General features: G+C 49.9%; 1 protein-coding gene across 1 annotated transcript in view; it reads left to right on the top strand.

Moving 5' to 3' along the window:
- The first annotated feature begins 494 nt into the window (after nt 1–494).
- LOC128976482 (myosin-3-like) overlaps nt 495–20,425 on the top strand; it is a 31,991-nt gene continuing 12,060 nt past the window's right edge. The window contains exons 1-22 of the mRNA XM_054393757.1: nt 495–698; nt 3,538–3,681; nt 3,763–3,919; nt 5,745–5,772; nt 5,854–5,962; nt 6,847–6,939; nt 7,585–7,648; nt 7,732–7,830; nt 9,896–9,999; nt 10,079–10,217; nt 10,732–10,850; nt 11,029–11,178; nt 11,606–11,776; nt 12,358–12,667; nt 12,838–12,914; nt 13,896–13,983; nt 14,608–14,725; nt 18,256–18,379; nt 18,471–18,607; nt 18,685–18,940; nt 19,634–19,876; nt 20,236–20,412. Of these exons, the coding sequence (XP_054249732.1) occupies nt 495–698; nt 3,538–3,681; nt 3,763–3,919; nt 5,745–5,772; nt 5,854–5,962; nt 6,847–6,939; nt 7,585–7,648; nt 7,732–7,830; nt 9,896–9,999; nt 10,079–10,217; nt 10,732–10,850; nt 11,029–11,178; nt 11,606–11,776; nt 12,358–12,667; nt 12,838–12,914; nt 13,896–13,983; nt 14,608–14,725; nt 18,256–18,379; nt 18,471–18,607; nt 18,685–18,940; nt 19,634–19,876; nt 20,236–20,412 (3,111 nt within the window). The remainder of the gene's footprint in view (nt 699–3,537; nt 3,682–3,762; nt 3,920–5,744; nt 5,773–5,853; nt 5,963–6,846; nt 6,940–7,584; nt 7,649–7,731; nt 7,831–9,895; nt 10,000–10,078; nt 10,218–10,731; nt 10,851–11,028; nt 11,179–11,605; nt 11,777–12,357; nt 12,668–12,837; nt 12,915–13,895; nt 13,984–14,607; nt 14,726–18,255; nt 18,380–18,470; nt 18,608–18,684; nt 18,941–19,633; nt 19,877–20,235; nt 20,413–20,425) is intronic.

Here is a 20,425-nt window from a genome sequence, read left to right as displayed (position 1 = left end):
TTCCCTGGTCCTCACTGAGGGCAGTTCTCCCCCCTGCATGAGCTGCTCTAATGGACTGTGGCACATGTCCTTTCCTACCTGCTGCCCACCAGAGAACTAGGACAGGGTCCATGCTACAAGGGAGTGGGGGAATCATAAATGGAGAAGTGGAGAAAAACAGGTTTCAGGGCTTCAGTCTTACTAAGGACTATGGGAATCCTTCAGAGACCACTCCAGTTTGCCACACTTCCCCAGGAAACCCTTCTGCTCCTTCAGGCAGTGATTCCTTTTACTTGGGGCAGTGAAGGGTAGCTGCTCTTCTGCACTGCTCTTGTACATTCCAGACTGGAAAGGCAAATATCTCCCTTGGGACTGCAGCACACATCCCAGAGCTGGGAAAGGTGCTCAGAGCAGCCAGCCGGGGAGGGCTGGGGGATGTCCAGCTCCACTCTGCCTGGCTCTAAGGGACCTGCCACAGGGACCACCACAGCAGGGTCTGTCTTTCAGCTCCAGCCATGAGCAGAAACGCTGGCATGGAGGTGTTTGGGGAGGCTGCACCGTACCTGCGCAGACCAGAGAAGGAGAGAATAGAAGCCCAGAACCAACCATTTGATGCCAAAACCTACTGCTTTGTGGCTGACCCTGAGGTGGAGTACACCAAAGGGAAGATCAAGGCTGCCCAGGATGGGAAGATAACTGTTGAGACAGAGGATGGCAGGGTAAGTGCATGCCTCCTGGGTCTCCTCCCTGCCCTGCTGAGGGCCCTTGGGTGTCTGCTGGGGGGGGGGGGGCAAGGGATGCAAGACAGCACCAGACTGGCTCAGGCAACACATTTGCCTGCCCAGCCTTTCCCTGACTGGAACCAGCACAGCCTCCAGAGGAATGTTGCTCTGGATGCTGGGATGAAAGTATCCATTGGATAGTTGTTCTTGGTTTAGCCTTTAAAGCTCAGTCAGTGCTCTGAAGCAGGCTGCATTGTCACCTTGCCAGTCTGAGTGTTCCTCAGCTGCTGCTTTTAACCCTTTCTCCTCTAACACTGTCATGACCACTGACAAATTCCTTCCTTTACTGGTGGCAGATCAGGCAGCCTCTTAAGTCCCCTCTGCCTGTGAAGTTACCACATCAGTGTCACTGAGTGCAAGCAGTTTTCTAGAGGAGCCTCCAAGGTGTTAATCTTGCAAAAAGGCTGAAGTGTCTTAGCAGCTCTGTCCTGATAACTTGTGTAAGAGCTGCAGCATCCAAAGAGCCACCTCAGCCAGCATCCTGGTAGTGGGTGCCACAAGGTTTCTAAGGAAGCCAATAAAGGCTGAAGCAGCCATCTCTGGGTCCACCCCCAGCTTCCAACAGGCACAGGGATGTGACTGTGCAGAGGCTGCAGCAGGCTGATCTGTACAAGGTCCTGCTTCCCTGGAGGATGGCTTTCTTATATCCATGTCTGCTTTTTGCCTCTGTGGGAAAAGTCTCCACCATTTACAACTGGAGTATGTGTAAAGTGCTTCCTTTCCTCTGCAATATGCAGCCTTGTCATTTCAGCACATTGTTTTCACTCTGCCCTAGTGAGACCTTACCTTGAATATTGAGTCCAGTTCTGGGCTCCCCAGTTCAGGAGGCACAGGGATCTGCTGGAGAGAGTCCAACAGAGGGCTACAAGGATGATGAATGGACTGGGGAGCCCTGGGGCTCTTTAGTCTGGAGAGGAGAAGACTGAGAAGGGATCTGATCAATGTCTATCAATATTTGAGGGCTGGAGGTCAGAAAAGAAGGGACTGGGACAGCCTCTGCTCACTTGTGCCCTGGGACAGGACAAGGAGCAATGGAAGGAAACTAGGAGGTTCCACCTCAACATGAGGAAGAACTTTACTGTGAGGGTCACAGAGCACTGGAACAGGCTGCCCAGGGAGGTTGCGGAGTCTCCTTCTCGGGAGCCTTTCCATCCCTGTCTGGATGTGTTCCTATGGTCCTCCTCTGGCAGGAGGGTTGGACTGGAAAATCTCCAGAGGTCCCTTCCAACCCCTAACATCCTCTGAGTCTGTGATCCTGTGAGACAACAATTCTTTCTTGCTGTGGCCACAGTTCTTTCTGCTATTCATGAATTTGCAGACTTTAAAAGGGTCTCCTTTTCACCCTCCAGTCCCAGTCAAGTTCTGCTTTCCTCACAGAAAAGCTCTTTCATACCTGTGACCATTTTTGTTTCTGTTCTCTGGAGCATCTCCAGTACAGTTAGACCCTTTGTGAGAGCTGTGGTCAGCCATGAAGGTGTGGTGAACTGACAGACACATCCTGTGTAACAGTCTCTCATTTTCTCCCTTGCTTTTCTAATAATTCCTAATACTTTAAGGCTTCCTGCCCTTTTCTGAGCACTGAGCTGACCTTATGTTAGAAACCTCTGAAGTGACTTGCAGATATTATAGAATGATAGAATGGTTTAGATTGGAAAGGACCTTAAAGATCATCCAGTTCCTACCCCCCTGCCATGGGCAGAGACACCTCTCACTAGCCCAGGTTGCCCCATCCAGCCTGGCTTTCAACACTTGCTGGTTGGAGCCTTCACAGCTTCTGTGGACAACCTGTTCCAGTGCCTCACCACCCTCATGGGGAAAAATTTCCTCCTAATGCATAATCTAAATTGAGTGTCTTCCAGTTTGAAGCCATCACCCCACATCCTGTCACTCCAGGTCTCTGTAAAATGTCCTTCCCCAGCTCCCCTGTAGCCTCCTTCAAGTACTGGAAAGCTGTTCTAAGGTGTCCCCGGAGTCTTCTCTTCTCCAGGCTGAACAACCCCAACTCTCCCTCATGTCCTGTGAGGAGCAGTAAGTGAGTGACCTCTTGTACATGGAGACTTTCTCCTCAGGTGTTTGGATGATTTATAAAGGTACTTAGGGAAACTTCACAAAGCTGCTTTGGAAAACTGTGCCTGTAATTCTTGCTTTCTCAAAAGAAGCTCAAGTTCATTCTGCAAAGTCAGGATTTGAGCTTGGAAATGGTGGTGATGATGATTGCAGTAACACTATTTCACTGACACTGGATTTAGACTGGAGATTAAGAAGAAATTTCTTGGAGTGAGGGTGGGGAGACACTGGCACAGGTTGCCCAGGGAGGTGGTGGAAGCCTCATCCCTGGAGGTTTCTAAGGCCAGGCTGGATGGAAGGGTTGATGAAGCTAATGCTGTTGGTGTCCTGTCCCTCCAGTACTTCCCAGTGTGCGTACAGCAGGGCCAGCAGCTCTGCCCCTGACTACTGCAGCTATGAGCAGCAGCCACCTGAAGCTCATAAGCAGCAATAATAAGTAGAAAGGTCTGGTCCAGCACTGGTGATGTTGTAGCTATGCCAGGACAATACATTTACATCCTGTTAATTTGGCTGTGCTGTGGAATTCCTGGCTGGCAGCAGTGCCTGCTCTGTGTAAGCCACACCTCGTTGTGCACAGCTAAGCTGAACAAGAGCATGACTCAGAGCAGCCTTCCAGAGGTCCTTGCTGGGTCCATGGCTCTGTGGGTACGCAGGGAAGGAGCAGCCAGAGCTGCTGAGTCAAGGTCAACTCTTCCTTTCTGAATCCCAGACAGTTGCTGTCAAACCTGATGATGTGTATGCCATGAACCCCCCTAAGTTTGACAGAGCTGAGGATGTGGCCATGCTGACCCACCTGCACGAACCTGCTGTCCTCTACAACCTCAAGGACCGCTATAGCTCCTGGATGATCTATGTAAGTTCCTCCCCATGGCAAAGGACAAATCCAGCTGCCTGGAGATGGACTTGAGTGGCTCTTCTGTTTTTCTTCCCACAGACCTACTCAGGTCTCTTCTGTGTCACTGTCAACCCCTACAAGTGGCTGCCGGTGTACAACCCGGAGGTGGTGTTGGCCTACCGAGGCAAGAAGCGCCAGGAGGCTCCTCCACACATCTTCTCCATCTCTGACAATGCCTATCAGTTCATGCTGACTGGTGAGCTTTTCTTTTGTGACCAGACTGTCAAGGCAAAGCACCTGTGCCATAAGCACTGCCATGCATGGCTTCTATCAGCAGAAGCGTGACCAGCAGGAGCAGGGTGGTGGTTGTCCCCCTGTAGTCAGCACTGATAAGGCCACACCCGGAGTGCTGGGTTCAGTTTTGGGCACCTCAATACAAGAAAGACATTGAGGGGCTGGAGTGAGTGCAAAGAAGAGTAAGTAAGGTGCTGGAGGGCCTAGAGAATGAGTCTGATGAAGAGCAGCTGAGGGAACTGTGACTGTTTAGTTTGAGGAAGAGAAGGCTGAGGTCTCATGGCTCTCTAATACTACCTGGAAGGAAAATAGAGATTAGTGATAGAACAAGAGGGAACAGCCCCAAGCTGCACCAGAGGAGGTTTAGTCTGGACACTAAGAAAAAGATTTTCACTGAAAGAGTAGTCAAGCATTGGAACAGGCTGCCTGGGGAGGTCACCATCCCTGGAGGTGATTAAAGGTCATTTAGATGTGGCACTTAGTGATATGGTTTAGTGATGAACTTGATAGAGTAGGCTTAATGGTTGGACCTGATGATGGTCCAATGGTTGGACCAATCTGAATGATTCTATGCCAAAGGCCACTCCTTATCTGCCATGGGGTCTCCTGCCTTTGCCATCTCTTAACAGTACCTTGTTCTGTGTCATGTTGCAAATTATCTGCTTGGGCTCCCAGCTACTGTATTGTGGAATCAGATGTGCTTGTTTTATCCCTAGGTGGTGTAAAACCAGCTCCAGGCAGTTTTCTCTGTCCCCTGAGACAGACTTTTTATTTCTGAAGTGTGGTGCTGTAGCTCTGCACTGTATCTGTATCTCTGCTCTAAGTACTGAGCTAAGCACCTTGACAGGAGCTGCTGCCCAGGGCAGCTGCAGTTGGATAGGACACACTCTCTGGGGTGTCCCTGGTCAGCACACCAGCAGGCAGCTGGCAGAGTGGAAGAAGTATTTTCACCAAAATACATGGGGTTAGTTTGAATCAAGTCCTGCCCCATAGTAATAAAGGTCAAGAATGGTCAAAACAGAAGCAAAAAGGATAGTGCAGGGTGGAGCAAAGGTGGAAGAGAGAAGACAGAGCTCAGAGTTGTTACAGGGTAAGGGCCTAGGGTCCTAGTTGGAAAGAAGCTTTTCCAGAGAATTGGAGTCCAGTGGGATGGATCTCAAAAGGGCTGAACAGAATATAAGAGATGAATTTATTCCTTTTCTTTGGTTCTGCAAATTTCTATATAGTTTGGGAGCACAGCTTGTTTTCTCTCTCTCTTTCTCTTCTCCTGTTTTCCCCTCATTGCCTCCTTTCTGAAGTTTGTTTTCACCTCTCTCTGACGATCATTGTTTGGGCTACTGGCTGGGACGAGAGGGAGATAACTTAGCTGGTGCACAGCCCTCTGTCCAGGGGGGTGTGGGATCCCTTTGGGTGCAAGAGGGGTCTGTACAGGGGGATAGCTGAGCTGTTGTCTAGTGTTATATGTAATATTTTGGGATGTATATGTTTATTACCTTTCATGCTTTTATATTTAGCTTGGTTTTATAAACAATAATTTCATTTTACTTCCACATTCTGGGTCTGTGTGGTTATTTACCCTTTAAGGGCAAATTCCACATTCTGTGTGGTGCAAACCCACCACAAGTGTACAGGGAGGGGAAGAGAGGAGGAGAGGGAGACCTTTCGTCTTTTGCAGTTTTGCTTGTGGAGGTTTTGTTTCATGGGCACTAGGTCCCAGGCTACCTGAGAAGCAGCACCTTCCCCTCAGCACCTCCCTGACTGACTGCAGGTCTCTTTCCCTTTGGCAGATCGTGAAAATCAGTCCATCCTCATCACGTGAGTACCTCTGGCACTGTGGCCTTTGTCTGCAGCAGCACGAGGGCAGATCCTTCTTCACTCTCTGCTTTGCTTTGGCAGAGGAGAATCCGGTGCAGGCAAGACTGTGAACACCAAGAGAGTCATCCAGTACTTTGCAACCATTGCAGCCAATGGGGACCTGGCCAAGAAGAAGGAGTCCTGGATGAAGGTGTGATGGAGAAAGGCTTGGCAGAGGGGCAGGTCAAGGTGTTGCCAGCCTGGGGCTGCAGACAGTGCTAGTGACAAACATTTACCTCTAAGTGTGAAATAGCTTTTATCAGCTTCAGCCACCCTCACAAAAAGCAGTGAGGCTGATGAGGAGTTAGGACCACAACAGACAGGAGTCACCAGAACTGCCTCTGTCACTGTCAGGTATAGCTTCTGAGAACTGAGAGCAGGTCTTGGTGACTGGTGTCCAGGAGGAATCACAATCATAGAATCACAGAATTGTCAGGGCTGGAAGGGACCTCAAGGATCAGCCAGTTCCAACCCCCCTGCCATGGGCAGGGACACCTCACACCGTAGCAGGTTGCTCACAGCCACATCCAGCCTGGCTGCAAAAACCTCCAGGGATGAGGCTTCCATCACCTCCCTGGGCAACCTCTGCCAGTGTCTCACCACCCTCATGGGGAAGAACTTCTTCCTAACATCCAAGCTGAATCTCCCCACTTATAGTTTTGCTCCATTCCCCCCCAGTCCTATCACTCCCTGACACCCTAAAAAGTCCCTCCCCAGCTTTCTTGGAGCCCCCTTCAGATCCTGGAAGGCCACAATAAGGTCTCCAGTTTCTTCACATGACCCAGGCTGTCCCTGTGGCTGGGAGATGAGAGCTCTAGCCATGGGAGAGATTCTGAATGAGACAAAATGAAGGATTCAGGAGCTGTGCAGAGCACTTCTGCTTGGTGCTGCAGTCAAGAGGCTGCTGCAGTGACACTGTCCAGCTTCAGTGAACGGCAGGTGTCTGCAGGTGCAATCAGCTGAGCTGCAGCCTAGGCACTTTGCCCTACACAGAGCCCCTGGTGTTTTTCCATAACTAGCCTAATATTCCTGCAGGGAATGCTTGAGGATCAAATCATCAGCACCAACCCTCTGCTGGAGGCCTTTGGGAATGCCAAGACTGTGAGGAACGACAACTCCTCACGCTTTGTGAGTCCTGTTCCTCTCTGCCCTCCTGCATTTCTAATCCTCTTTGCCTGCTTGTTACCTACAACTGGCAGCCACTGGGCTGGAAGAAATGTTCTTTCTGACAAATTTCTTGGTTTGTGGTCAGAAGCCAATGTTTTTATAGCCGGATCATAGACTCATAAACTCATAGAATCACAGAATCATAGAATGGTCTGGGTTGGAAGGGACCTCCAAAGGTCATCCAGTCCAACCCCCCCCCCACAGTCAGCAGGGACATCCCCAACTAGATAAGGTTGTCCAGAGCCCTGTTGAGCCTCACCTTGAATATCTCCAGGGGTGAGGCCTCAACCACCTCCCTGGGCATCCTGTGTTCCACCACCCTCATGGTGCAGAACTTGTTCCTCACATCCAATCTCAATCTGCTCTGCTGTCATTTCAAACCATTGCCCCTGGTCCTGTCACTGCAGGCCTTTGGGAACAGTCCCTCTGCAGCCTTCCTGTAGGCCTCCTCATAGCTGTGTGGGCTGCACCTTGATTTATCTTTGTCTACCTAAGATAATTCAGACTGATCTGGAGAAGCTGTCATTGAGATTCAGGAGAGAAAAGCACTGCAGTGTGCTGCCCTGAGAATGCTGCCCTGACCACTGCCTTCTGTCTGCTTGCCAGGGTAAATTCATTCGTATTCATTTTGGTACCTCTGGAAAACTGGCTTCTGGGGACATTGAGACCTGTGAGTAAATGAGGGGTGGGTTACAGCTTCACTGTGAAGTAAAGAAGAGATTGAAAAAATTGCTGAGTGCATCCATTTTACAGACCTGTTGGAAAAGTCAAGAGTCACTTTCCAGCTGAAAGCTGAGAGAAGCTACCACATCTTCTACCAGATCCTCTCCAATAAGAAGCCTGAGCTGCTTGGTAAGGACAGCCACCACCTGGTGACACTTGGCAGGAAATTCAGTAGGGGAAACTTTTCCCTAGGCATGCCAGCTCCAGGAGAGAGGGCACAGTGGCACCTGCTGGTCTAGAACCATGTGGCACACCAGCCAGCTCGCTCCCAGGCCATGCAGGGCACTGAGGCTTCCAGCATGTGCTTACTTTTGCCATCCCATCCCAGCACCCAGGGCTGCAAAGCTGGACACAGCACTTCTGTCTCTCTATAATGGTGTCCCACTAGGGCTTGCTTACTCCACGCCCAGTTTATATTCCCTGGTAAGGTGTGATGCAAACTGTGTGCAGGTGAGCTGCAGGGGTGGCTGATTCACTTTGTCTTACCTCTTTCTCTCCTTGTACTGTGGAAGTTTTCACTTCTATGGGCTAGATTCAATGGAAAGGTCAGAAATTCCCTGGGTGCAGGATGGGCAGACATCCTGATTTACAAACCATCTGTCTGAACTTTTCATCCTATGGGCAAAACTTCTTCCCCATTTTTAGCATAGCCCCTCCAGCCTTTCCCCCCTTCCCACTGCCATGCCATGCCCTACCCGTGCCCCACATCTGTCCCAAACCCTTGGTCCACACAAATAATTACTGTGTTCATCCTCACCTCACTGCCCACCCCTCCCAACCATCCACAGAACATTTCCCGGGGTGAAGCTCCCATTCCCATCTTCCCACCACATGTTTACCACCTCCCTCTTCCCTCCTGGAGAGAATGCTGTGTGCAGGGGACTTGTCCAGTGCATGGAGGGCTTCTCTCCTGCACGCTGCACAACCCCACTGCACACCTTCACTTCTCCTCTTACTGTGCCATAGGATTCAGGACTGAAAATGAGTTGAGAATTTTTGCCTTAGATGGAGCTCAGTACAGGTTTGTGTTAGCCATGTGCACCAGCACACAGCCCCAGTGGGTGCAGGGGATGGATCAGTGCCATGTGTGAGGACAAATGTGCATGAGTCCCACCTAAAAGGATCTTGCTCAAAAGCTGAGCCCTGGGATGGCCTTTGCTGCTGCCCTGCCAGTGCTGAGTGCTCAGCTGCCAGTTCACAGCATATTCATAGAATCATAGAATGGTCTGGGTTGGAAGGGACCTTCAAAGGTCATCCAGTCCAACCCCCTCTGCAATCAGCAGGGACATCCTCCACTAGATCAGGTTGCCCAGAGCCCTCTTGAGTCACACTTAGAATGTCTTCAGGCATGGGGCCTCAACCACCTCCCTGGGCAACCTGTTCCAGCAGGATCTAAATCTGCTCTGCTCTAGTTTGAAGCCATTGCCCCTGGTCCTCTCCCTGCAGGCCTTTGCACACAGTCTCTCTCCAGCCTTCCTGTAGCCCCCTTCAGGTACTGGCAGGCTGCTATTAGGTCTCCCTGGAGCCTTCTCTTCTCCAGGCTGAACACCCCCAGCTCCCTCAGCCTGTCCTTGTAGCAGAGCTGCTCCAACCTCTTGATCATTTTCATGGCCTCCTCTGGACCCTTTCCATCAGGTCCATGCCCTTCCTGTGTTGAGGGCTCCAGACCTGTACACAGTACTCCAGGTGAGGTCTCAGCAGAGCAGAGCAAAGTGGCAGAATCACCTCTCTGGCTCTGCTGGCAATGCTGCTTTGGATGCAGCCTAGGATGTGATTTGCCTTCTGTGCTGCAAGCTCACACTGCCTGCTCCTGTCCAGCTTCTCCCCCACCAGCATCCCCAAGTCCTTTTCCTCAGGGTTGCTTTCTATTACCTTCTCCCCCAATCTGTATTGATAGTGAGGACTGTTCTGGCCCAGGGACAGAACCCTGCACTTGCTGAATCTCATGAGGTTCACTTGGACCACCTCTCCAGCTTGTCCAGGTCCCTCTGGATGACATCTGGTAGGACTGAGAACCTGTCTGAGACCTTCTGCTCATCCAGTGGAAGGCAGATGAATGGCTTTACTCTGTCTTGTCTTTTAGTAGAAACCCAGGAGTGTGGGGATGCAAAAGGATGAAGAGTCTGTGAACCCTTGCTGAGCTGCTGTTACACTTGCACAGCCTGGATCTGGCTCTCTTTCCTTTGCTTTTCAGAGATGCTCCTCCTCACAGCCAACCCACACGACTACCCCTTCATCAGCCAAGGGGAGATTTCAGTGGCCAGCATTGATGACCAGGAGGAGCTTGTCGCTACAGATGTGAGTACCGTTAGCAAGGACAGACCATAGCACTCTTACCACCTCCCCCTCATAACCAGCTGATCTATCTGGTGTGCAGGCAGCCATGGACATTTTGGGCTTCAGCCCCAGTGAGAGAGTTTGGATTTATAAGCTGACAGGGGCGATCCTGCACCACGGGAACATGAGGTTCAAGCAGAAACCGCGTGAGGAGCAGGCAGAGCCGGCTGGCACGGAAGGTAATGCCCTCATGGCTTGGAGAGCGGAATTTCCTACTGTTTGTGTAGGATCCCTCACTAGAAATGCACAGAGCCTTCCAGGAAAGAATTTGATCCTTGCTGAACACAAAAAAAAAAAAAAGAAGTTCAGCCTTCAACTCACCACCTGCATCCACTGCCTTCCTAATGGCTCTGCTGAAGGACCTTGTGCCTGGGACACCTTACTGTGGTGTTTGCCAGTTTCTGGTAACACATCCAGATTTGTTCTGCTTGGGGGACACTGTGGAGAAGTGGCTGGAAGGTAAAACCATTCTGTTGTCCCATCACAAGGCACTCAATGTTTTTACCACGTCGCTGGGGCTGCTGTAGCCACTCAGTCATGAGGACCAGCCCTACATGAGAAAGTTGGTCATATTTGTGGATAGGGTAAAGCCAACCAGTTTGGCAGGCTCCAGAGGGAGCTTTGGCTGGCTCTGGTGCACTTGGTCTGTCCCAGCTGGGAGGAAAGGCTTCCAGCTTTACCTTTGTTCTGCAGAGGCTGACAAAGCTGCGTACCTGATGGGCCTGAACTCGGCAGACTTGCTGAAAGCTCTGTGCTACCCCCGGGTGAAAGTGGGGAATGAATATGTGATGAAAGGCCAAACAGTGGATCAGGTGGGTGTCAGGGGGCAGCAGGGAATGTCCTCTGCCTGAGGGACAGGGTTGGTGCAGGTCTGAGGACAGCCAGGGCCACTAAGGCCTAGGAGTGCACTCTGGGCAGCCAGAAGCTGTGTGTGGCAGAGGGTTGCTTTGTGCTGGTGGTGCTGTGGTGGTGCCCTGACCTCTCCTGCAGGTGCTGCGGGCAGTGAATGCCATTTCCAAGTCAGTCTATGAGAAGCTGTTCCTGTGGATGGTGATGAGAATCAACCAGCAGCTGGACACCAGGCTGCCCAGGCAGCACTTCATCGGCGTCCTGGACATCGCTGGCTTTGAGATCTTTGAGGTCTGGCTTCACACAGCACTCTCAGGCTTCTGACTGCCTTTAAATGCTGTTTGTGTTGTGTGACTTTTCTCACCTCTCCTCCTCCTCCTCACCCCCAGCAGCCCTCAAGAACGGGGTAAATCTCCCTGAAGCCACTTCTGCCTTTGTAGATCCATCACCCACTTTGTAAGATAAAAGGAGCAGCAGAAGTGTGGCCACAAAGCTGCTGCAGTCACATTAGGGTCACTTTAGGGTCACCTGTGCAGGCTGCATTAACCATGTGCTGCACAGCACAACTTTCCTGCAGGCCTGGACCACCCATGACAGATCCTTTATGCTATTATCAGAACCCTTCAGGGATAGTCTGCATGACCTTGCCTTGGCAACTCTATGGAAGAGATTGGATGGAGTCAGTTTAAGAATGTTAACAGATTTACTTAAATATTAGTTCAACAGCCTGGAGCAGCTGTGCATCAACTTCACCAATGAGAAACTGCAACAGTTCTTCAACCACCACATGTTCGTGCTGGAGCAGGAGGAGTACAAGAAGGAAGGCATTGAGTGGGAGTTCATTGACTTTGGCATGGACTTGGCTGGCTGCATTGAGCTCATTGAGAAGGTGAGTTTCTAACACAGCTTGTGCAGTCACACAAATGAGATCATCACATCTGGAAGGGGTTCTTGAGAGTGTTTGTACCAAGTGCTTTCAATACAGGCTCATTGGGAAGCCTGCAGGTCTCCTTACCTCCTCCCTTCCTTTAAACATAGTCCTCATGATGACTTACTGAGTGCAAATGTGTTCTGCCTTCTGAAGAGACACTCTTATTTCTCTTTAACACCATTATACATGGTCACTTCATTGTCATATTTAGCTCAGTTCTGTTCTGTCCTTACATATTGGTTTCAGGTTTTCCTCTCAGTTAAATTCAGACGTTAGCCAGCCTTGTGTCTACTTGCTCCATGAGGATCAGGAGAAGTCACTGCTGTATCCCTAGCAGTTACTGCCCAGATTTTGCTTGGCTTGCTTTCTTTTTCAGCCAGTGTCTATGTAGTTCAGAACCCTATTTATGACATCTGGTGCCAGCTGTTTAGAGAAAATCTTGCTTGCTTGACCCTCCCAAGCCGTTTCTCTATTTCACTCACTCCATGTCATTATAACTTGCATTCATCTAATTTCAAAACAATTTTTTTTCTATTCAGCCCATGGGCATCTTCTCCATCCTGGAAGAGGAGTGCATGTTCCCCAAGGCAACTGACACCTCTTTCAGGGACAAGCTCTATGACCAGCATCTGGGCAAATCCAACATCTTCCAGAAGCCCAAACCTGGCAAAGGCAAGGCTGAGGCTCACTTCTCCCTGGTGCACTATGCTGGCACTGTGGACTACAACATCACTGGCTGGCTGGAGAAGAACAAGGACCCCCTGAATGAAACTGTTGTGGGGCTGTACCAGAAATCATCTATGAAAATTTTATGCAGTCTTTATGCCACCTTTGATTCCACAGATGAAGGTAAGTAAGATCAGAGGATTATTATGCCTCCTGTTTGGTGTTTCCAGCTGTAGCTATCACTTGACTTTAGTGTGTCAGTCTGTGTGTGCTGTGTGTCAGATGCACAATTATAATGCTGCCAAAGGGGTCTCCAGCAGTACCTCAGTTGGACCTTTCATCTCATTTTCCAGCTGAAAGTGGTGCTGGTAAGAAGAAAGGAACCAAGAAGAAGGGCTCTTCCTTCCAGACTGTCTCTGTGCTCTTTCGGGTAGGTGTGTTCCCTGGCCCAGCATGGGCCAGCTGCAGGAAGTGCAGAGAAGGGAGCTCTGCCCAGCCTGTCTGTGCTAGCTCACCATTCCCACCTCTCTGTTGCCCTGTGAGAATGTGTAAGGTTACCTCTGGGATCTGGGAAAGCTTAATTTGAATTCAGCTTTGCTGATGAGATCCAGTGGTGGAGAAGGGAAGCCTTAGGCTTTGACCAGGTTGTACAGTTTCAAGACAGCACAGAAGCTGTCTGGGCTTTGACCTTCAATGCTGACAGCAACTTTCCCTTCTTTGGCTGTAACTGGCATCTTCCAGGATGTGGCTGTCTGGGTACAGGATGCTGTGTGGCTGCCAATGCCTTGCAGTCAGTGTGGGCCACAAAAATTTCATGTTGCTGCCCCGTGCTGCTGCTGTGACTCATCTGTATCTTGGAACAGGGTCAGCCTTTCCTGGTAGGATGAAAAGTGCAGCACCCACCTGGCTGACATGGGCCCTGCTCAGAGCTTGTCATTAGTGCCTGAGATGATTACAGAAATGCAGTACTGACAAAAGCTATCCTGCAGAGCTGATGGCTTCTGATGCCACAGACAAACATGGATCTTGTAGCTCAATTCCCTTTTAAATATGTACACCTGGGGAAGAAAGCAAACCAACCAACCCATTCATCCATTTGATCAAGAAAGACCACTATTGGTATCTCAGAATGTTGCTCATTTCTTTCCATCCTCACCCAGCAGCTGCTGTGATAAGTTTCTGACCACCAAGGACAGCTTTTCATTCTCAGACAGGAGGGAAGCTGCTCAGCTGTATCCACTCTTAGTCACTGTTTACTTTCCTGGTGTCTGCACAGGAACTGCAGAATAGTCACTACAAGACTAGGGGAAAACTTCTGCACTTTAATTTTTCATCAGAGTCAAATGATACTGAGAATGTTTGCATTGTGCCATGAGGCAGTATTGGGATGCAGATCACCTGCTTTTCACAGGAAAACCTGAACAAGCTTATGTCCAACCTGCGAACCACTCATCCTCACTTTGTGCGCTGCATCATCCCCAATGAAACCAAGACCCCAGGTAATTCATGCAGCTTATAACTGAGGACTGTGTCTTCCAGAGTACTAGAGAGTACCAGGGGGCTGGACAGTCCCCAGGGGGCTGGACAATCCCCAGGGAGTTGGACAGTCCCCAGGGGGTTGGACATTGGATATTATGAATATTTTTATCCCATCCCATCCTCCTGCAAATCTCTATATACTCAGGCAGGAACAGTTTGCTCTTTGCTCTCCTGCACTTTGCTCTTGCTCTCTCTCTTCTTCCCCTCTCCTGCTTAACTCTGTTTGGGTTTGTTGTGTGGGAGGCAAGGCATAGTGCAGTTGGGACAGAGAGAGAGAGATCTTAGCTGCACGACACAGCCTTGGGGCTTGTTCTGGGGGGAGGTCGGGCCCTGGGCTATTGTTGGGTTATATATAAATATATATGTATTTATTTATTACTTTTGGCATTTAGTCTACTTTTTGCAAACATTTTCATTTAACTACCAAATTCCATGCAAGTGTCGTTGTTTACTCCTTTGGGTTAAATCTCCAACTCTGTCTGGTGCAAAACCAGCACAATGCAACCTCAATTGGAAGCTGGCAGGCAGACCAACTGACCAGTGCCAGAAAAACATTCCTCTGTGCCCATGTTGCTGTGTCACAGGCTTGATGGATCACAAGCTTGTCCTGCACCAGCTGCGCTGCAACGGCGTCCTGGAGGGCATCCGGATCTGCAGGAAGGGATTTCCCAACAAGATACCTTATGGGGATTTTAAACAAAGGTCTGTGACAACCTTCCAGCCCACTTCATCTGAGAGAAGACTTCTCTAAAGCGTCTTCTGGTGGGAGAGCAATGTGCCCTTGTGGCCAAGAAGGCCAATGGGATCCTGGGGTGCATTGGTAAATCCAGCAGGGCTAGGGAGGTTCTCCTGCCCCTCTGAGACTCTGCCCTGGTGAGACCACTCCTGGAATACTATGTCCAGTGTTGGGCTCCCCATTCAAGAAAGACAGGGATCTGCTGGAGAGAGTCCAACAAAGAGCTAAGAGGATGATTAAGGGACTTGAACATTTCTCCTATGAAGAAAGACTGAGAGACCTGGCACTGTTTAGCCTGGAGAAGAGAAGGCTGAGAGCGGATCTGATCAATGTCTGTAAATATCTGAGGGGTTGGGTGTCAAGTGGAGGGGGCCAGGTTTTTTTCAGTGCCACCTGGTAATAGGGCAAGGAATAACGGATGTAAGCTAGAGCACAGGAAATTTCACCTCAACATGAGGAGAAACTTCTTTACTGTAAGGATCCTAGAGCCCTGGAGCAGGCTGCCCAGAGAGGCTGTGGAGTCTCCTTCCCTGCAGACTTTCAGAACCAACCAGGATGTGTCCTATGTGACCTGCCTTAGGTGATCCTGTTCTGGCAGGGGGATTGGACTGGATGATCTCTGGAGATCCCTTCCAGCCCGTAACATTCTGTGATTCTGATAAAACCAACAAGTCAGTCAGAAAGTTCTTAGAGAAAGACTATTTTAGTATTTAACAGCTATGGGAAGTATGAAGACATACCTCATAGCAGGAGCTGCGTGGGCAGTGCCCACCCATGCCTTCCTGAGTCCTTGGTGCCAAAACCTCTTGTCACTTCAGGTTCATCTGAATGTTTGGGGACTCTGCTTAGATTCTCAAAGCTGACACAAGTTTTAAACAAGCATACAGAGGAGGTGGTGTGTACCACATCCTGTGTTTAACCACTGCCTACTGGGAGTTTGAATAACATTAAGTAATTCCAACTAGAGTGGTTTTACTGAAGGGAAATTGATCGTATCTGAGTGGCTTCAGAGCACCAGATGAGCTGCTTAGAAGAGCAATGAAGCTACTGAAGGGCCTTGAACACAAGTCTTGTGAGGAACAGCTGAGGGCCCTGGGGTTGTTTAGTCTTTAGAAGAGGAGGCTGAGGGAAGACCTCATTGCCCTCTACAACTCCCTGAAAGGAGGTTGGAGCCAGGTGGGGGTTGGGCTCTTCTCATATGCAACAGCTGATAGGACAAGAGGAAACAGCCTCAAGTTGTGCCAGGGAAGGTTCAGCTTGGATATGAGGGAAAATATCTTCCCAGCAAGGGTTCTCAGGCCCTGGCACAGGCTGCACAGGGAGGTGGTGGAGTCCCCATCCCTGGAGGTGTTTAAAAGCTGCATGGAGGTGGTGCTGAGGGATGTGGTGCAGTGGCAGTGGCTCAGCAGCAGTGGTGGCACTGAGAGCTCTAGGGGAGTAGTTGGATTTGATGATCTCAGAGGTCTCTTCCAACCTCTATGGTTCTATGATCCCTCTTTTCTGATGACATTACCAAGCTTGGGTCACAAATGTAGCTCCGTTTTACACAATAGGCTCCAGCAGGACATCTAAACCAGTGCCAGGTGGCCCTCTCCTTTTGTATGGGGATAACATTTCTACATGCCAACATTTCTAAATCAATTCACAGATGAAAAAAACACCAGGACCAAACAATTTTAACTCAGGACCTGCTATGCAGATGGGATATTTCCAAAGGGTTGCTAAATTCATGGCAACCCAGCTGGGGTCACCTGCTTGTATTTGAACACAGGCAAATGTAGGGTCAGATCTCCAGGAACAAAGAGAGCACAGCACATGTCCAGCACTGAGCAGGCAGGGGCTGGAGAGCAGGGACATTGGAAAGTGACAAGTGGCATTTTGGGCACTTACTGAAGACTTCCCAAGGCAGGGATGTGGGTGGGCAGATTCATGTGTGAGTAAACAGAGGCATGATGAAAGAAGAGGGGATGGGATAGTCTCTCAACATAGGACTGGGAAGTCCATTGCTAGATGCTGTGTCTGGGTCTGCTTTAGACCCTTTGGGAGTGATGTGAGAAGCTGGATATGGTCCAGAAAAGAGCTGCAGGATAAGTGTGAACTCTGGTGCAGAGAGAGATTGAAATCAAACTATCTAACTTATGAAACTGTGGTGACAGATTGCTTGTGCTGTAGGGAAGCTACAGGTGGAAAGATTTCTGAATATGAAGGGATCTGTCATCTAAAAGAGCAAAAGTTCAAGGATGGGACCTGAAAAAGGCTGTGGTCAGGGTAGCAGTGAAGTGTAGCAGTGAGGGTGAACAGCTCAGGCTCAAGGGCTGAAGGCTTCATATCAGCTTGCCATTCCTTTTTAAAGAGAGCCATGTGATAGACTGAGGACAAGATGAGGGCTGGATGAACAAGGCACTGGGAGGGCTCTGCCTGTGTTATGCAGGAGGTCAGATCAGGTGAGTGCAGCAGTCCCCCATTGTGAAAAGCCACTCCTGGTTTGAATTTCCAGCTAACCCAGTGCACTGCCCCCCTAGCTCAGTGTGCCAGGGATGAGCAGGGTCTCTCAGGTCCATGTAACACATGCTGGGAACCTACTGAACTGACCTGCTTGTTACTGGTTTACTATGGAAGACTGGAAGTGTGAGACAGACTCAGCCTTCCTCTGGACCTGTGAACAGTGACAACTGTTCTTGTGGCATCCTGCTCTCTAAATCACAGAAACATTCAGGTTGGAAAAGAGCCTCAGGATCACCAAGTCCAACCCAGAACCCTACTCTACAAGGGTCACTTCTAAACCATAGCCCCAAGCACCACATCCAAACCACCCTGAAACACATCCAGGCTTGGGGACTCCACCACCTCCCTGGGCAGCACATTCCAATCCCTGACCACTCTCACTGGGAAAAAATATTTCCTACTGTCCAGTCTAAACCTACCCAGTGGCAGCTTGATGCTGTTCTGTCTTGTTCTATCACTAATTACCTGTGGGAAGAGACCAGCACCAACCTCTCCACAACCTCCTTTCAGGTAGTTGTAGACAGCCATTAGGTCTCCCCTCAGCCTCCTCTGTTTCACACTAACCATCCCCAGCTCCTTCAGTTGCTCTTCATCAGATTTCTTCTCCAGGCCCTTCCCAGATTCCTTACTCTCCTCTGCACTGCCTCCAGCACCTCCACATCTCAAGCTGTAGCCTCACCAGAGCTGAGTCCCAGGGGACAATCCCCTCCCTGCTCCTGCTGGACACAGCATTTCCAACCCCAGCCAGGATGCCTTTGACTTTCTTGGCCACCTGGGCACTGCTGGCTCCTATTCAGCTGCTTGTCTATTAACACCCCCAGGTCCCTTTCTGCCATCGGCTTGCCAGCCACACTGTCCCAAGCCTGTAGCCTGGTTTGGGGTTGTTGTGCCCCAAGTGCAGGATCTGGCCCTTGTTTGAAGCTTATCCTGTTAACCTTGGCCATGGACCCAGTGATGCCAAGAGCTAAGCTTTGGTTCTTGCTTTGGCCAGGTACCACCTTCTGAACGCAGGTGCCATCCTGAAGGGGCAGTTCTTGGACAGCAGGAAGGCATGTGAAAAGCTGCTCTCCTCCATTGAGATAGACCGTTCTCAGTACAAATTTGGACACACCAAGGTAGACATTTCATTTTCCCACACAATGAGAAGTTGTTCACTGCACTGAGGTATGAGCCCAGCAGGGACTGGTTTCCCTCCCTTGGCTGCAGGTGTTCTTCAAGGCAGGTTTGCTGGGCGTGCTGGAGGAGATGCGAGATGATTGCGTAGGAGAGCTGATCATGAGAACACAGGCCTTATGCAGGGGCTATCTCAGGAGGCTGGAGCTGAGGAGAATGTTAGACAGCAGGTGAGTGTTTCCTGCCAGCCCTGGATTCTCAGGGAAGTGCTTTTCTTTGCAGAGCTGATGGAGCAGTTTCATTTCAGGGAGTCCGTCTTCTGCATCCAGTACAACATCCGTGCATTCATGAATGTCAAGCACTGGCCCTGGATGAAGCTCTTCTTCAAGTTGAAACCCCTCTTAAAAAGTGTGGGAACTGAGAAGGAATTGGCCACAATGAAGGAAAAGTTTGAGAGGATGAAAGAAGAGTTGGCTAAATCAGAAATCAAGAAGAAAGAACTGGAAGAAAAAATGGCAGCTGTGGTGCGAGAGAAAAAGGAACTGCAGCTGCAAGTCCAGACTGTGAGTAACTCAAACACAGATGTGGCTCCTCAGATCACATCACTTTTGTCTGAGTGTTCAGGGAAGGGCTGAGGCCACACCTCCAGTGCTGTGTTCATTTTTGGGCCCCCCACTCCCAGATGATCACAGAGGGGCTGGAGCGTGTCCAGAGAAGGGCAACAAAGCTGGGGAAAGGTCTGGAGAACAGGGCTCGGAAGGAGCAGCTGAGGGAGCTGGGGGGTGTTCAGCCTGAAGAAGAGGAGGCTGAGGCGAGACCTTATTGCTCTCTACAGCTCCCTTGAAAGGAGGCTGCAGTCAGGTGGAGGCTGGGCTCTTCTCTCTTGTCTCAGGTGATAGAAGGAGAGGTAATGACCTGAAATTGTGCCAGGGGAGGAGTAGGTTGGAGATGAAGAAAAATTTCTTTGCTGCACGAGTGGTCAGGGATTGGCAGAGTCTGCCCAGGGAGGTGGTGGAGTCCCCATCCCTGGAGGTGTTCAAAAAACCTGTGTCCATGGCACTTCAGAACATGGTTTAGTGGCCATGGTGGTGTTGGGTTGATGGTTGGACTGGATGATCTTGGGGGTCTTTTCCAACCAAAACAATTCTTCGAATGGGAGTTCTGTTATTTGATGTTCCAACTGCATAAGGAGCAGGTGACTTCTGCAAGTGCCAGTTCCCATGTGACAATGCAGCACATCTCTGTTTTCTGTGAAGGAAACTGAAAATCTGGCTGATACAGAAGAAAGATGTGACCAGCTGATCAAAGCAAAGTTCCAGCTGGAGGCGAGGATAAAGGAGGTCATGGAAAAACTGGAGGATGAAGAGGAGATAAATGCTGATTTGGCAGCCAGAAAGAGGAAACTGGAGGATGAGTGCTGTGAGCTGAAGAAAGATATTGATGACCTTGAGTTAACACTGGCCAAGGGTGAAAAGGAAAAGCATGCCTCTGAGAACAAGGTGCTTTTATTTCTGCTCTTTGCACATTTACTAGTGGTTGCTCTGTCTAAATGCAGGCTGGGAAGGTGCAGTCAGCTTGGACAGGAGCATGATGCTGTGTAAGGAAATCTGTGGGCCTGGTGTTGGATTTGGTCACCTGTATTGTACACACAAAAATGCACTAAAATGAAAGCCCAGAACTGCTGTGTGACTTCAGAAGGGTTGATGCATGAGCAGAGAAGTTGTATGGTCTGACCACACAGTCAGACTCATGAAGTCTCTCTGGTAGTCCAGCAATGAGTTCATTGCCTTTGGGTGACCACAGGGCTGTATCAACCCCCAAATTATCAATGACCTTCAGGTGTTTTGCTTCACAATAGGTTAAAAATCTAACAGAAGAAATGACAGGTTTGGATCAGACCATTGCAAAGTTAGTCAAGGAGAGGAAGGTCTTGCAAGAAGTCCACCAGCAGGCACTGGATGACCTGCAAATGGAGGAGGACAAAGTGAACATCCTCACCAAAGCCAGAATCAAGCTGGAGCAGCAAGTGAACCAAGTGAGCATACCCC

The sequence above is a fragment of the Indicator indicator genome, chromosome 29, assembly GCF_027791375.1.
Source record: "Indicator indicator isolate 239-I01 chromosome 29, UM_Iind_1.1, whole genome shotgun sequence".
In the NCBI taxonomy this organism is placed as follows: domain Eukaryota; kingdom Metazoa; phylum Chordata; class Aves; order Piciformes; family Indicatoridae; genus Indicator; species Indicator indicator.
Note: the sequence above shows the minus strand (reverse complement) of the source record. Positions and strands in the feature narration are given on the sequence as shown.